Source organism: Girardinichthys multiradiatus, chromosome 2, assembly GCF_021462225.1.
Source record: "Girardinichthys multiradiatus isolate DD_20200921_A chromosome 2, DD_fGirMul_XY1, whole genome shotgun sequence".
NCBI lineage: Eukaryota > Metazoa > Chordata > Actinopteri > Cyprinodontiformes > Goodeidae > Girardinichthys > Girardinichthys multiradiatus.
The window spans coordinates 25,870,293-25,888,031 of NC_061795.1; the positions used below are offsets into that span (position 1 = coordinate 25,870,293).

The following is a 17,739-nucleotide window of genomic DNA, read 5'->3' on the forward strand; positions in this document are numbered from 1 at the left end:
AGTTAATGTCAGTAAACAAAAGGTGACTTAAAGCAGCTGGTCAGAAGAGGGCTCTGCAAACACTGGCGAACAAAATTATGTAATCCTGGTTTTACATGGTAATGAATTGCTGCACGGATGGAATGTTGAAGGAGTATTTTCAGCTGTTCCCTTATTCAGATGTTGCCATAGCAAAGTCCCCCTTATTAAAGATGCACTACACCAGGAAGGGACTGCAAGGACGGAATGTTACAAAGCAATAATTTTGTCCAGCCAACAAATGTCTTTATGAGCTAACCCACACTGTGATTGCTCCCAAATGTGCCCACAGACATGGAGTGAAAATGTGAACAACATACTGAAAACGCCTGCTTAAGTAGTACCCCAAGTTAGAGGCACACCAAACATAAAGCGCTCATACATTGCACATATGACCTAAAGGTCCAAGTCAGGAAGCAGCTGAACAGATGGCCCAAAGCCAGCTGAGTCATATGCACATCTCACAGCAGAGGACAGCTGTTTGCAAGATAAGTCACACATAAACATGCTCCACTTCTAGCTGCACCCAAACACTCTCCCTTGAACCCGTATCCATTTGCAGCACACTTAATCTGCACATAACATTACGAAACACAGAGGTGATGCTCAGGGCATCGGCTAAAGGTTCCCGTGGAGGAGAATGGCATTAACGGGACATTTTGGAGACCTCAGAAAGGAAGCAGAATTTTTGTTTGCATTACCCTAAACTTTATGTAAAAGCTTTTTAAATCCAAACTGCTCAACGTTTTTTCAGTCTGTATGTTAAGAGTTGTGGCTCTGATGGTTTGTCACGCACACGTGCTGCATTTTTTCCCCTTTTCTTTTCAAGGAAGTTTAGATGGGGATAGAGCGTGCCCTGTAATAAAGTGGGTGTGAGTCTCTGATTGAGATTTCATTTTTTTTTTCATCAATGAGAGCAGGAGACATCCTGTCTCTGAGGGGTACGAGTTGTTCGTGTCGCGTGACTCATCTCAGATCCTGATAGGAGAATAAAACGTGCAGACAAAAGAGCTGCCTTTGCAAAGAGACTGCAATTTGTGTGCCGTTGTTCCTTATGCAAATGACAAATTGGTAAATTGTCAGACAGCTGAATAGAGCTGGATTATTGTTAATGCTGAAGGATTCAAAGATCACACAGAAGATTTATTTAAGCATTCAGGACAATATGCGGTTAATGCAGAAAAACACTTTCAAGTGTGGAAGATTAAGTATCTATTATAACAGACTGGATTACTCTTTGTTTAATGCTCTGTGTATAATTCAAAATAACTCTTTGATCCTTAAACACACAGTTCCTGTGCTTTGAAGGGAATGTGATATATTCCACTGTGACATGGATGGCTTGAAGACAACAAAGGGAAATAAGAGTTAGCTGGGAAATCTGCAGGAAGCTCTCTGTCGTCCCAAAGTCTGGGCTTAACGGAGAATCTCAGTCTGGGGAGCAGAACGAGTGGAGACATTTTTGTTTAAAAGATTGCAGGACAATTAGAACCCAACACGACTGATCTGGCAGCTGTGCATCTCGACCAGCTTCATGTGTGCCCTGCTGTATGTGAGTGAATGTGTGAGGAGTGCATTCTTCACAGCAAGATGTGATTAAAGGCACAGCAGTGCAGTGCAAACCCTCTGTCTGGATACAGAGCTGCTGGGGGCTCCTCATTGTGAGGGAAGGTCATAAAACAAGAAGCATTCACGTAGGGATCACATGACCACAAATTATTTTCTAAATTTAACTACGGTAGCACAATCTGCTTGTGGAAATCACTGAAGACAAGCAAGAGGTCATTTTACACAGCTATGGTCAGGCAAATCTGCAGTCGGTTGTTGCAACCATCTGGGCAGGAGCATCCTTGGCTCTCTAAATGTCTGACAAAGCTTTTTTACACCACACTCATTCCCCTGGAGGTGGAGTGGAAAGAGCAATGTCCTTTTAAATCTTGCTCATCCTCACTGTCAGTGGACAGGGACAGCAAAAAGGAGGCTGGTTCTTTTGAAATTTAGAGTGGGTGTTCTCAGAGCAAACGTGATCCCGTTCGCAGTGAGAGGGTTCGTGACTCACTGCCTCCGACTCTTGTCTGGCTTCCAACAGGGATCGCTCCTCCTTATCCCACCCTCTCAGCCAAACAGGTCCCATGAGTCATGAATACCACCCCAATGCCTTAAACACATTTTAAAATGCATTTGAAACAAAATAACAACCAGTTAGATTACAGTTTGAATTGTCTGCTCTACAATATAAGCAGAGTTATAATTTGTAATTTCTTTATTGTAACTTTACCAGTCACACAGTGAAAGGATTTTTATCCAGTATGATGACTTATAAGTCAGGATTTCAAGAGATTTCAATTGTTTAAATTGTAATACCATCAGGGAACACCCTGCCCCAAATTATAACCTTAATCCCAACCAGTTCACATTTCCTTTAACCACATACGAAATGACACACACAGAGCTATCATCAGGGTCATGCTTGCCATAATAAAAACACCCTGATTTCTTTATCTCATATATTAAAATCATAGTTAACAGTAAAAACCTAAGGCTTCAAAAACATTGTTTTATTTTTACTTTTGTTCTTAATTGAACAAAAATGGATGGGAGCAGATGTGAGATTCTTTGTTTGCTTTGTTATTTACATGTAGACTGATGATTATTTATGTTCTAAACATAGGTAGAAGGTGATGCACCACCAATAATCTTCCTGTGTGAAACATAAGATCAGAACATGTAAAGTGTTTCCAGTCAGTTTAACTGTCTGGTATAAAAGTAAGATAGTGTGAGCCTTACTTTTCTATCAGATATTTATTCTGACTGGAAATATCAGAGAAGGGCCTTAAAACAGGTCCAATTTTAAAAACTTTATTTTAGTTTATGCAAAATCTATTTTATGAACATTATTATTTATAGTAACTTCATTTGTTAAAATCCAGGATAGTTGGTCCCTGAGGCTGAGGCTAATTCAAGAGGAGCTCAGACCAAAGACTGCTACCTCCTGTTTTCATACAGAGAAACACACAATCATTTATGATGTTGGAGGCAGTGCGCTACCAGTGATATTCCTGTAAGAAATATGTAATAAGAACGAAACATGTAAAGTATTTCAAGTCAGAAAAAAACTATCTGATAGAAAGATAAGGCAGTAAAGCTGACATTGTTTTAATATTTACGTCAGACATTTACTTTGACTGGAAACGCTTTACATGTTCTGATCTTTGTATGTTTCACACAGGAAGGTTATTGATAGTGCAACACCTCCTACTTCAAATATAAATAATCATCAGCATATTTGTAAATAACGGCCCAATGCACACATTATAAGGGTTCTTTCAATAGGTTTTTCTATGACGTTTTTGAGATTGGAGTTGTTTTAAGATTTTTTACTGTGTGTGTGTGTGTGGTTATGTACATATCCACTTATTTTTTTAATCGACTTTAAAATTGCTGAGAGGGCAGCATTGAGGTGCAGTTGCACTGTTGCCTTGCAGCAAGGATGGCCTGGGTTTGAATCCCAGCCTGGGGTCCTTCTACATGGAGTTTGGATGTTCTCCTAGAGTATGCCTAGGTTCTCTCCTGGTACTCTGGCTCTCTAAATGTGATGTGATGAACTAGCGACATGTCCAGGGTGTACCCCACACACATCCCCCAGCTAAGGATAAGTGGGTGTAAACAATGGATGGATGCAGTGGGTGTATAACCAAAGTCAAATTCCTTGCTTGACTGCGCAATCTTGGCCACAGCTGATTCTGATTAATTTAACTGATTGAATTATGTGGTTTTTTACATTCTGATGATAAACCAACCCTTTAATTATTCCTTTGGATTGTCTTTTGATGGAACTTTTCCCTCTTTTTTATTTTCCAGTTCAGTAAAAAAAAAAAAAAAAAAAAAAAATGCCATGACCATTATCCTCCCACCACAGCTGCTTCCTGAATCTGCTTGTTTGGCTTTTTTAAACCATGTCCTCTCAGCTTACGGACATGCTTCGAGCCAGGCAAAAATCCCCATCCAGATGATCATGAAGCTGAATGCCTGTGCAGTGTGCAGTGACCAGACCCGGCTTGACTTTTCGCCCAGCTGCTGAAATGGAAACCGCACCGCGTGTCCACGTGTTTGTGTCATTTCCATGTCGTTTGCATATGTAAACCGGCCTCGCCTATTGCTCCGCCGCTGCAACGAATCGACGAGGCGATTCGTCGGCCGGGGCTAGGCGGATCGGCGAATGGGAGAGCCGGAGCGCGCTGGTCCCGCCCTCTCAGACACGTTGCTTCGGGAGAAGCAACACGGGGCTGATTACTGGCTGTGGCTGCTGCCTCTCCGTTCACACGCCGCACACGTCCCGCACACCAGCTGCTCCTCTCTGCCCGACGCTTCTGCCGGATTCACAGCTGAACAAAGGAGGAGAGGACACGACCGGCCGCCGCACCCCGGGAAGGTAGGTAGACCTGCGGTCCACATCTCACACCGCACCGATCATACCCACAGATCATCTCCGTATGAGCCGGTTAAACGCTTCTAAGGTTAGGGTTCCCTCATTTAAAAATCATCTGGAGGAATTTCAAACACATAATAAAAGAATATATATATATTCGGGCTAAAAGTTGATTATTGTAGATTGAACAAATATTTCTACTGCTCTTTTTCTGATTCTGGCTTTATGTAATTTAGCAGTGCTGCCAAATTTACTATGACCGATGAGGAAGTCTATTGTGTCTCCTGCTCTGATAGGCGGACGACCTTACCATTCACTTTAAACGATTTTGTTCCCCCTTATGGTGAATGATTACAATGTTTCACCTCCTAATCTCGGTAATTTCCTTAAATAATTAAACTTTTATAGCTGTAACTGATGGGCATCATATGTATTAGGGACCCTAGCTGACCAGGTGTGCATCATGAGGGCTATCTGATATTTTGCATCTGTAACTGACTATACATTATATAGTTTCTTAGTCAAAATAAAGAAGTGCATGCCTGTGACTTGTTGAGGTGTTTTCAAAGGCCCAGGGCTAATCGATCTTTGTTCAAGCGTGGCATATTGTTTCATTACATAAGTAAATCTCTGGTTCAACAAGTCGGGGCACCAGCTTGGTTCTAAGCTTTTCAGCTGTGTTGAATGCACACGATAAAAGAAAAGCTTAGCTTTGCCATATGAGGCTTCTTTTCACAGGAAGTGTTGGGGTTTGCTTGTCAACCCGTGTTACAAAACAGAGGATTTTTATAGTGGACACTCCAGATTAGATAAAATACATTTACTGACCTGTTTGAATTGCCTTGTGTTATATGTATTATATGTTAATGGTACGTTTGTATAATTTTATGGTTGCTGGTTGGTTTCTGTGATCGCTGATGCTCATATTTCAATCTGTGAAACAAATCCATATATCTTTTTTTAGGTTCTGTGGATAAGAGGACCCCCTCTGCTCCACTCTCAGCCTTTAACTATAAGATCAGAGTCCTAAAACAAAGAACAAGTGAGCTATAACCTCTTCTAACCCCTCAAATTTTACAGGAAACCTGAGACATGCCAGGCGTTAACATTCCGACCACTAAAGAAAACGCAGTTCTCACTTCCTTTTATTGCCAAGGAAACACACCAAAGCCCCAGCAAGCAATTAGGCATCCATGAGAAACGTTTTCGGTTTTTGTTCACGAGACATCCTTCAGTAGGTAACAAGCAGAGAGTGGTTGTTTAATTATATCTTTTATTATTACCTTTCCAAGAGGTCAGCCCTCCAGTCTAGACCCCTGCCCCCTTTGAAGGACGCTAACAATGTCTATGGATGACCATGGCAGCAGCTGGGAGGTACACTGGTAGAATCGAGGCACGGACTGGTATAGGATTCTTCACTGTATCAAAACCTGAGTAAAATTGTCGCAGACTTTACACAAAAAACGGAAACAAAAAAAAGTATAATGTTATATAACAATTTTATTTAAAGAGCAGCAGTTGATTTTTGATTTTGGCGTATAGTAGAAATATAGAAATAACACCTTCTGAATTAGGGATCAAGTGCTTTTTGCTCTGAATGTTACACCTTTATGGTGTTTGCCTTATTCTAGAGAAGCACAATGCTAAGAGTTAGCTGGTTATATGTTGAGCTGTCTGCCTTGTTACCAGCCTGCAGTCGGCCGCTTTACACCTGCCATCTGTTGTAAAACAGCTTTATCTTAATTGGAGTGATTAGTGGTGCTTCTTTAGTCATGACTGTATGTGTTTTTGAGACCTGAAGTATAACAAAAAAGCTGAATCTGTCTTTCTAGTAAGAGAGGGAAATGTGTATTGGCCTTGTTTTCAGCCATCTGTTTGGCAGTGTGAAGCATTTCTCTGGGATCTCTGTAAAAAGATTTTCAGCTGTAGGAATGCTGTGATGGAACATTTTTGCATTTTTGAAACAGTAACTTTTTAAAACCTTGCTATAGCTTGAAGTCGCTACCGGGCCCATTCCTAACCTGTGCACAGCCTGGTATGTGTAAAACTACTTGATACTTGATACTTGATTACATAGGCAAGAACTGGGGCACGTGTCGATCTGGGCCCTGGGGGGTTGTTTTCGTGTTTGTGTTTGATGGTGCTTGGTTCATGTTTACTAGCTCAAGTATTGCATCTGCAAAACAAATAGGCCATCGTAATCTCACAGCCACCGTCGGTTCTGGTGCCTCATTGTCATAATTACGTCTACTTGCTTGGAGATGCTGTGTTTTTGGAAGACCTTTCATTATTGTTATTATTCAAGCAAACCCACAGTGCTCGGACAAGGACGCTCCTGTAATCATTTTGACTCCAGCCTTGAATTGTTGATATTTTAGCCATGTGTCTCATCTCCTCCCACGGCTGTCCTTAACTTCTGTTTCGTCTTTCTCTCACACCAGGTCAGTGATGGTCAGTGCCTGCAGCTGAGGATGTCTGCCACAGATTCGGACAACTCCATCGACTGGCTGGCCAGCGACACAGAGGAAAATGAGAGCGAGCAAGAGCCAGACTGTACCGCGAAGCACGCCCAGAGAGAGCTTTCTCCTTCTGAGAGCAGCAGCGAGCTGAAGGAGGGTAGCTGGTGTGAGGTCTCCGGTAGCAGGGGATCTCCCAGCTGCGCTACGAGGTCAGAGAGAGACTCCGGCAATGGACTGTGTAAATCGCAGCGCGGAGAAAAGGCGAACGGAAAGAACACTCAACCGACGAAGAGACCTCATAGCTCCACAGGAGAGCAGTGCAAGGAACGGCAGCTTATATCCACCACGCTGAAGAAGGATCAAGTTTTTATCAACAAGGTGAGCGCCGCTGTGACCAATGTTTGTTTCTAGCAGGAGGAGGGTTGACAGTGTCAGCGAAACTAGGACATGCCCTATCACCTAGGTCCAACCCCCCATGTTGATTTTACGGACTTTTCCAGTAAAGCTAACCCCCCTACCCCTTTAGCAGCCTAAGGAGTGTGTGTGGTTCTGTTCTCTGGACATTTTGTCATTTCATAGTGAACCAAGCATTGCTATCTGATGTATGGTACTCAGTTTGTATTGCAAATGTTTCAGCTTATGTTTAATCACCTGTCTATAAATCAATATATTATCATTTCCAGTGCATGGAGCTACAATGCTACATCTATCCGCTGTCATCAATCTTGAATGGCCTTCGTTCAGGGAGATACAAAGAAAGTAAGTCAGTCAGTGCATATTGTATATGTCATCTGCTTACTTCACCCTTTCCAAAGCACTTTTAGTCAGATTAGTTTTTTTATTCTGAGAACTATGACACTTTAAAGAGAAACATGTGCTGCAGGTAGATTGATAGAGTTAGAACTTTTGACTATAGGAAAATGAAGAGATTATCCCTATTTTCCTCATAGCAACTCAGAAGTACTTGCTGGTGGTTGATCTGTTTATGGATAGAAAATGTATAAATGTAGAAGTGTTTTTTTAATGCAGTATATTAAAGCAACATTTGTCTATGAGGGAACAGGCAACATGCAGATCTTGGTGGAAAAAACGTGTCCCTGAGATTTGAGAGTGTGATGTCTGAAACATGTATTGTTGTTGGACTATCCAATAACCACAAATATTCATGAACCCTTCTCCTTTTGTTATGTAACAAAGATCATTTCAGGTGAAGGCTCACTTAGGGATCACGCTATTTCAACAGATAAAGAAAGTACTCAGTGATGTTGCTTTACCTACCAAGAGTAAGAAACTTCACTCTACACTTCTGTGCAAACTTCTCAGAACTGAGTGGGAACGTACTTTACCACACTTTACCAGAGAGGCAGCTGCTGTTTGTGTTTCTGTCAGAGCGGCATTACATGTGCCTTTTGGAAGATAACGTCCGTGTCCAGGCAAGCTCGGAAACAGCTTAGTTTTGGGATCTTGGTCAGACCCGAACCTTGTGTGACCCAGTGCTCACTGCTCACAGAAGCAGGGGTGGCTGTTCCTTCATACAAAGATTTCAAAGAGCCCATCTGCTGCACAGACACGGGGCCTGCTGTTGATGTACTTCACACTGCAGCTTTTCTTTCTTTTCCAGGGCTCAGCAGTTTCCAGGAGAGTGTGGCTATGGACAGGATTCAAAGGATCATGGGTGTTCTGCAGAACCCCTTCATTGGGTGAGTTTGACCTACATACCCTCTACATTTATTTTCCCTTAGATATCATATACGGTACCTTTCAAAAGTATTCATACCCCTTGATTGTTTTCAGATTGTATCATGTTATATCCACAAACTTCACTGTATTTTACATTCATTTTATGTTCCAATGTGACTCGGCACTTAATTGTAAAGTGGAAGGAAAATGACATATGGCATGCAGTGGTATTCCTTTGACAACCATAAATAAAACCCAGTGCAAGCAACTACTTTCAGATGTCATTTTATGGTTAAAATTAGTCACCTTGGGTATGATTTATAAATACATCTGCTCTGCGAAGGCTTCAGTGGTTTGTTAGAGAACATTAGATTATATACCTAATTCCAACTAATCAGTGGTAAAATAACAGAAGCTCACCAACTAATCTGACTGAGGTTTAACTATTTTGTAAAATAGAACAGGCCCAATTTTGTTTCTAGACATAGAAAGCGGTTAGAGACATACTCCAAAAGGCTTACAGCTGTGATTGCAGCAAAATGTGATTTTTACAAAGCATTGACTTAAAGAAGGTAAATACATCTGAATGCCACACGTTTCAGATTTTTATGTCTACAACTATGCTCTGCTAACATAATATGACAGAGTTCGTGGCTGTAGCATGACCAAAAGGTTCTGGCTGGATGAATACTTTTACAAAGCACTGTATGTACCCTCCTGCTTCACCCATCTCAGAAACCTGCACAGCCTAAATGTGTTTGTCCACTATAGTTTAAATCGGGTTGAGGATCTGAAGTGAAGCACATCCGGCTGCACGGAAATACTGTTTGCTTTCTAAGTGGTCTCCATTATGTCTGTGACACATGGCTCACAGCAGGTTGCTGCTACTCCCACACGCATTCAGGATAAATTTACTGCAGAGACGGCTTGTCGCTCTTTAGCCGGCCATATCGTTAAAAATGTATCACGCTCCTCGGTGGGAGAGGGAGGCTTGTTCCTGCTTGATTAGCTCTCCACCAGCCAGACAGTGTAATGGAGTATGATATTACCCCCCTCCCCCTTTTAAAGGAGAAAGTCTTAGTCCTTGTAATATGATAACCTTTCGCATCATGCAATCGAAGCTTTGTCAAATTAGACTATTGGTAAAAATAAACATATGAATATTTTTGGGGTCTCCGTTTGAAAAGCTACCTATTTTACCTGCTGTCTACTGGAAACAAAGGCTGATTAATATTGAATGCACCCCTGATATTTAAGCACGGCTTCTGTTGGGGGCATCAAGGTATGCTGCTGAGTCTGGCACAGATTAATTGGTGACTTCTCCAAGCAGCTGCCGCCTTCCAACAGGAGACAAAGAGTGGGTGTGGCCGCCTCCCGCAGACAGCCAGGGCAGAGCCTGGAAGGTGGACTTAACCCCTCCCTTCTTCCCTCTGTCTGTCCCCGCTTCCTGCTCTGTGTTACCAGCTGGTGGCCACTCCAGCTCCAACAAAGCAGATAGGATCAAAGTGACTTTTTTTTTTTTTTGTTTAAGGGGTAATCTTTCACATGAATTTTACATGTTTCCGAGAGGACTTCAACAAGTAGGTCCTGATCATATGATGCCGGTTAATCCCCTGCCTACCATCTGGTTTTGTCAGGACTCTTCTAAGCTCGCTTTCCTCCTTCCTTTCCCTCCTCCCACGACATCATCTAGTTTATTTCCACAATGACGCTGTTTGACACCGTTGTGGCTTTGGGATTTATATTTAGACACAAGCAGAGCTATTACACGTCAAGCCACGTGTGAGCTCCAAACATGTGAGAAATGTAGTTAAGACAAACACACACATGCATGCAGGCTCGCTCACTCTTCAAGGCTGCATATTTCCTGGGTACGTCTGATCGAGAGATAACAATTTTTCGAAATGGTTGACGGGATTGTTTGTAGATCAAGATTCACGCATGATAGCCAAAGTAAACATTGTCTTTCTTTCTCTGTTTTTCTTCTCCACCTCTCTTTCCTTCATGGGTTTGTTTTTTCCAGAGAGAAATATGTTGATATCATTCTGAAAATGGAGGCGATGTTAAAGAGCTGGTTCCCTCATGTGAAACTTCAGGAGCAACTCGTCACTACCCAGACAGAGGGACTTGTGCCCAACAAAAGACTTAAGGTAAAGGTTTAAAAAAAAAAAAAAAGAAGAAAAAAGCAACCCTGTTGTGTAAGAGCTCCTCAAGAAGACATGAGCCGCTGCCAAGAGTGACAGCGTTGCGACAGGGGCAACAAAAATGCCCATTGTTATTTAATCACTGCTCCGTGACAAGAAAAGAAGGATTTAAAGCTATTTTTTACTGAGTCTCAGGTTGACACAAAAGCAAAGACAAAATTGGAGGAGTGTCCCTCTAAGGTTTAGGAAGATCTTAATAGACCTGGAAGAATCCTTTGCATTTAACTGGTGTGGATTTATTCCTGACGTTAATCCAACCCACCCATAAAAAGGAGGATCACGTTGCAAGATTACACTTAATCACATTTTGGCAGCATCATGGTGTGGGGATTCTTTTCTTCAGCGGGGACCGGAAAATGTGGTTGCAGTTGATGGGAAGATAGAGGAAGCTACTGTAAATACGGGGTAATCTATGAAGAAAATCTATTAGAGGCTGTAAAAGATTTGAGACTGGGGCAGGGATTCACCTTCCAGCATGACCACAACCCTAAACATACAGTACAGACAGAGCTACGATGTAGATCAAAGCATACCCATGTATTAGAATGGGCAAGTCCAAGCCTGAATCCAATTGAGTGTGTCAAGACTTGAAAAAGTGATTTTTTTTTTATTTTTTTAGACGCTCTCCATTCGATCTGTTTACACTTTTATTTTGCAAACAAGAACGGGGAAAAAAACTTTTTGTAAAAAAAGATTTCCCCTATGCATTACTCAGGAGGATTGAATACAGCACATATATCTACGTATGCTTTTCCTTCCACATCTCACTTATGTAGTACTTTTGTATGTTCATGTAGCCTCTGTGGTTAAATGAACCACAGGCATTTCACAATAGCTATCCTGTCTTTTTTTTCACAAGGCAATTTATTTGGATTTGAGAGGGCCAATCCTGCGTTCAAATAAAATCCGTTAGCTTGTAATTATGATGTGGAAAGTTGAGTAACTTACTTTTAAATGTGAGGTTTTCAAATATTGCGCAATTATAAGTAATGATCTATTTACAAGGTCAAAGTAGCACAAGAGATGCAAGTTTGATTTAGTGATGTTGCAAATGCTGTACACACAACCTCAATTTAAATCTATAATTTATCATCAGGGGTTAGCTGAGATAGTATGGTTACCAAAAAGCACCAGTAATTAATGTATAAGCCTTCCTGATTATCCTTTTCCCTAAAGGCGGTGCCAATAACCCCTGACTGTCCCATGCATTACACTACTGGTCATGAATCAACTTTTGGTTTACGTTTTTAAGGTACGAAACGAAGACGTCTGCTAGGAGACGTCTCCTGTCGTCCATACATTAATTTGTACCTGTCTTAGGGGAGGTTTCCCACTTTTGACAACTGATGGTGTTTTTGTCTAATCGTATCACTATCTTAAGAAAAAGTTGCTATAAGACTGGTAAATCATGTCTACTAGCACTACAGGAGGTCGCTTTGGGTTATTTTGGTTTGATCTGGAATCATAAGAATTGACTGACCCAGACAGGGTTAAAATCACAGTAAATGGAAATGCCATGTAATAGAAAACCTTCAGAAAGAAATGAAGAGTTTACACATGGGATTTTTGCATTTTGTGTTTATCTGTCTCCATAATTCATCAAAATGCACATCGAAAAAGAGAAATAAACTGATATACAATGTTTAAAAACTTGGATACAAACTAGTTTATTTACTGGCATGAGTTGGAAGAAAGTTAGGATGGAAAATCCCCTGTCATATATCTGTTTTATCTTTTAAGGGAGAGATCTGAGACCCATCCAGCGTGCGCAAGCTAATTTTCACCATGTGTGGGCAAAGCCCTTTTTTAAAGAAACCCATGTTTACCGGCCACTGCATCTCACACAGTCTCTCTGAGTCTCTTGGACAAACAGACTAAACTTAACCTTAATCTTACACAAATGCAAAAAATAAGCTTTTATCTCATTCTAAGTCACTGTCTTGACTCACATCTGCTGTCAGGTACAGGCTGTTAGACTTACCTGGTTGTCTATTCCACCAAAATGTCATCCACCCACGTCATTATGTCGTACAGGTTTCTTGAGAAGTTTTAGTACATTTATTCAGAAATAATTGTTTTTTTTTTTTACCATTTTACCTCGAAATACATAACACACAGCTTTCAGGGTGTCTAAACTTATAATTATTATTCCATGATTTCCTGTTTCACTGGAGTGCAAATATCATGTGCAGATGTACTTCAAAATGGGAAAGACAAGATAAGTTTTTCTTCAAATAAGGCAGATATGTGTTAATTTTCATAAGTTATGACTTCTAATAAAAATAGCTACTTACCCTAATTTGTCCATATCTACAGTCACAGTAATAATTAGTTATTTTTTAGAGTAATTTATTAACTAAGGGTGCCAATAATTGTGGATGGCAGTGTGTATATTTGCAGTTTCATTTAGATTAATAACCTAACTTTTTGTAGGAGTACCGTGTTTAGCATAATAACCTCTTAAAAATAAAATAATTAAGCAAGCTAATGAAAGATGTTCTTTATTAATTTGAATGGTCTCTGATTGTTATGTTGCTAAAGGACTAAAGTTCTCCATCTTTCCTAACAAACAGTTATCTCCAGTGATGACATCTGCAGCTGAGAGCTCCGTCTCTCGCATTGATCCTCCAACCGGCACCAAAGCTCTGAGGGTGACGGACCTGACTCCCCCTGAAGCCTACTCTGCCAACAACCTGAAGTGGCTCCACACGTCGCCCATCTGCTCCCCCGTAGCAGAGCAGGCCCCGGCTGGTCCCAGGCACCCGCTGTTGCCCAGAGATAAAGACCTGACGCAGGACAGTGCCGTTTCCTCCAGCACAGACAGCCATGATAAGACAGACTCTGTGCCCAAAGGCCCACCGTCGGGCAAAATCAACGCTCCCTGCCTGGAACGGCTCCTTAAATCAACAGACAGCATCATCACACGCAAGGGGACAGGGGGTTTGATGGGCAGCAGCTGGTCCTAGTCCAAACATGAGGGGGGGGGGGGGGTGTTCTGGCGTTCAACCCAGCCTTGCCTTGCCCCACCCTGTTAAGGGCCAGCTTGCTTCGCTCATTCCAGCCTTCAGGATAGATGGGAGCGAAAAAAAGGGACGTCATAGATTCCTCTGCTGCACGGAGCGGGTGTTGACGAACACGCAGTTGTCTCTGACATGAAAAGTGTCTGCCTTCGTTTCCTCCTTTGTTGACTTATCCTTGTTTCTCTGTTTGCATTCTTCAGTTGCGTGTGTGTGTGAGCGTCAAAAGGTTAGGTGACACGTGCGCAGATAACCGAAGCAAGTATTGTCAGAACTGGACTCTTCCCCATCGGCTCGCGGGTTAAACGATACAGGTTTACATGAACCTGCCGTTCTGTCTGGAAGGGAGGAGAAAATTTAGCCGGTAGGAAGGATTTTCAGATTTCCATACGTGCTCTACATATTGTTGTGCTGACATGTGATGTTAATGACCCCCCCCACCCCCTTCGCCTCCACTCTTAGGTTTATTGATGTGACTGTTACTCATTTCTGACCTTCATCGATAAATCCTTTTTGGTACAACTGTTCTACCTCATCGAGCACCATGTCATGGTTAGTGAGTTGGAATGTGACCACTTTGCTCAGAGTCTGGACCCCCTGACCAGGTCTGCATTGAGCCAAACGGCCTCCGACAACGAGGCCGTGCAGTACAAACAGAGGATGCTTGCTCTCTCTCTCTCTCTCTCTCTCTCTCTCTCTCTCTCTCTCTCTCTCTCTCTCTCTATGGGGGATGCTCTTGTGGCCTGACTGGTGCCATTGTAAAGAATGTCAACTGCAGATTTGTTTTTCTGAGTCTCCCAGAAGAAGGCAAACAGTGCCTGTAACGTCAAGCTGTGCCTGTGAGCCGGTTTGATTTAAAAAAATAAAATAAAATAAAAAAAGAGAAGCATTTAGAGTACCTGCACCTCTGTGGGATCTACAGAATCAGGAATTGTCACTCCTGCCATTTTCCTGTATGAGTAAATTATTGCCAACTACTAGCTGTGGTGGAGTAGAACAATTACTATTTATTTTGCCGCAGAACTAGACAGTGTGTTAGACCACCTGAGATGGACAAAGGATTTGTCTGTGTAAATCTTACTGCGAAGGTTCTCGATTTACCCTGAAAAGTGGCCTTTATAGTGTGAAATTTTATACTTTCAAAATAAATGTGGTTATATTTGTTTGATGCAAACTGCTTCAGACCCTTTGTGTTTTTTGGTCTGTGAATACAGGTAAGCGCTGTCAGATTTTTCCCACTTGAGTTTTTTTTTAAAGACGTTTTATTGTTTCTGATTGTCAACAGTTTGTCACTTTTCTTTATTCTGTTGTCAATGTCTTTACTTGTCTTAACCTCTTTTTTGCTAAAATAACATATTCTGTGTTAGTTTTCTAAAAAAAAAACGAAAAAACCTCCTGGTTAAATTTAACCAACTCTGTCTGATTTTGCTTACTGAGTACTGGGTCAAATATGGAGGGAATTTAGTTAACAGAATACATGCTTAATGTATAATATAAAATATTTCTTGTCTTATATTAACTTAAGAAACAATTATTTGATCAATGTGAGAAAGTTTGACCACATTGTACTAACTTATCAGCAGGTAAAAGTTGTCGAAGCTCGGAGCTGAGAAAGACGTTACGCCTGAGTTGGGAGTATTCTAGCTGCAAGTCAGGAAACGATAGAATTTGATAAAGGATGTGCTGTTAACCATTATTACCAGTACATGTCGTTTATGAAGTGGAAAAGTATGGTTTTTAGAGCACTTCTGTTTCCCACTGGTTGAAAGAGATACAAACCTTCAGAAGTGTTAATACATAGGTTATATCAGCAATCTTCACTAAAGTTTATACAAGTGCAGGCATATTGGATCCGAAACTCACGGTTCCTCCAACTTCAGGGGTGTTCTTACTATTTTCCCGCTGGGAAATCAGAACTCTGAGCACAAAGACAGTGCACCAAAAGTAGCTAGCATTAGCTCACATTATCTACTTGGCAGGTTAAAGGTAAATGTTACTTTAACTGAAAAAACTTGCTTTCTAGTTTAAATTTAAGTCATTAACATGATCTACTGACATTGACAATATTATACAGCATAATTGTACCATCTTACCATTTCTTATTTCATCTTTTGAAGTCTGATCAGGTTGTTGCATACTTCAAAATAACGAACTGAAAGATAGATGAGGCTTCTTGTCTTTTGTCTTACCCAGGAAACCAGGTCACAATTTTTGAGCCAGTTTTGTTTAAATTTATTTTGTGTGTAAAAGGCAAACTATTCGAAAGTTGTTGACTGATCTCTGTCACTGATGGACAATCAGGGCACTCGACACCCGGCACTGAACGGACCTTGCTTTTGGAGGAAGTATTAGGATTTAATGGTTTAGACTTGGTCACTTTCTGTTGCTCAGATCTGCTTTGCAAAGTGAAATCTCAGCTTTTTTTTAAGAGTGCCATCACATAAACCAAGTCGGTATCACTTCACGTTTACACGAAGCTAGTCTGGTTCCACTTGCCTGTAGACATCCTACCTCTTAACAAATATGTTGCTAAAGTAAAAGTAATTTTTGAAATGAATTAAAGTAATATTTTAACATTTCATTACTAGACTACTACTAAACCATACTAATACTAAACTACATAATTGCCTAATTTTAATTACATTATGTTATGTGAAAGAAGTATGGTCATTTCAACTTTTTTCAAATAATTATTTTAATTGGAGAAATCACTATTGACATCTCAATAATGCTGTAAATGTGGATCTTTTTGTAAATAGAACAGAAACGTCTTAACAGCTCAATGTCTTTTGAACATATTTTCAAAGACCATAATCAGATTAAATCCAGGGTAACATTTTACCATCAGAAGTCAAGAATTAGTCAACAAACAGTCCACCTGTGTGTAATTTAATCTCAGAAAAATTTTTATATTAAACTCAGCGGTTCTGTGAAGACTTCAGATTTTATGAGGAACATAAGTGACTAAACAGCATCATGAAGACCAAGGAACACTGCAGGTATGTCAGAGATTAAGGTGTGGAGACGTTTAAAGCAGGAAGAGATGATAAAACAATATCCTAAGTTTGTGGTATCATTACAAAATGTAAAAAGGTTGAGGGGTATTAATACTTTTGTAAAGCTCTATATGTTCTGCAATTCGTAGATTTCTAAACAGTAAACAGTAATTGCAATTTAAGATGTTAAATGATTTTAAAATAATCAAAGTAGCTAAAAATTATCCAAAAGGTATAGTGTACTGAATATTTTTTTAGGAAGGTTCAATTGGTAAAAAGTAGTGATGCACATTTATAAATCCTAACTTTATAACTAAGGATCAATCTGTGAGTGTTTTCAGCAGTTTTGCCAGACACAACCGTGCCAGATCTGCTTTTTCATTCCAGCTTGTTTAAATAAAAACACTAGATACTTACAGAGGGTCAAAACAAATTTTCTTTGGAGGACAGAAAAAAAATGTGCTCTCTTACTCCCTCTGTACAGACACGTGTCACTTTTTCTAGACCAAAAGGGGCCGATTGGATCGATTAACGACACTGCATTGTTTTCAGCAACGCTGTCCCAGATCCCATCAACCAGGGCAAGGCTAATGGTCCAGGCTCACGTGTACAGACAACCTGGTAGTATCTGTGTCCAACCTGAGCTGGCACGGACTGTTTGAAAAAGTAAAGGTTTCTTTTAGAAAAGATAGGAAGACTTGTTAGAACTGGGCCGCAAAAAGGGGCTCCCAACAGAAATCGTGATAGACTGATGAAAACATAAAGAATAAAAATTTAAGCAAGAGGGGACACAGTTTAAGATGTCATACAAAAAATGGTGTAAATTGTAAAAATATTAGCATATTGTGATAAAGTTCATTATTTTCCATAATGTAATGATGAAAATTTAACATTCATATATTTTAGATTCATTGCACACTAACTGAAATATTTCAG

At 40.7% G+C, this 17,739-nt stretch overlaps 1 protein-coding gene across 1 annotated transcript; it reads left to right on the forward strand.

The window, feature by feature from the left end:
* The first annotated feature begins 4,222 nt into the window (after window positions 1-4,222).
* Window positions 4,223-14,981, forward strand: LOC124859329 (circadian-associated transcriptional repressor). The gene is made up of 6 exons (XM_047352072.1): window positions 4,223-4,450; window positions 6,889-7,284; window positions 7,590-7,665; window positions 8,528-8,606; window positions 10,610-10,736; window positions 13,364-14,981. Exons 1-6 carry the CDS (start codon window positions 4,238-4,240, stop codon window positions 13,754-13,756), a joined length of 1,284 nt encoding a protein of 427 aa, XP_047208028.1. The 5' UTR covers window positions 4,223-4,237; the 3' UTR covers window positions 13,757-14,981.
* The last annotated feature ends 2,758 nt before the right edge of the window (window positions 14,982-17,739 follow it).

Excerpts from the sequence above, each read along its gene's own strand:
- LOC124859329 (XM_047352072.1), top strand. The coding sequence starts at position 4,238 with ATGGGAGAGCCGGAGCGCGCTGGTCCCGCCCTCTCAGACACGTTGCTT. Across the intron at positions 7,285-7,589 it reads ATCAAGTTTTTATCAACAAG|TGCATGGAGCTACAATGCTA; the intron begins GTGAGCGCCGCT and ends TATCATTTCCAG. Across the intron at positions 7,666-8,527 it reads TTCAGGGAGATACAAAGAAA|GGCTCAGCAGTTTCCAGGAG; the intron begins GTAAGTCAGTCA and ends TTTCTTTTCCAG.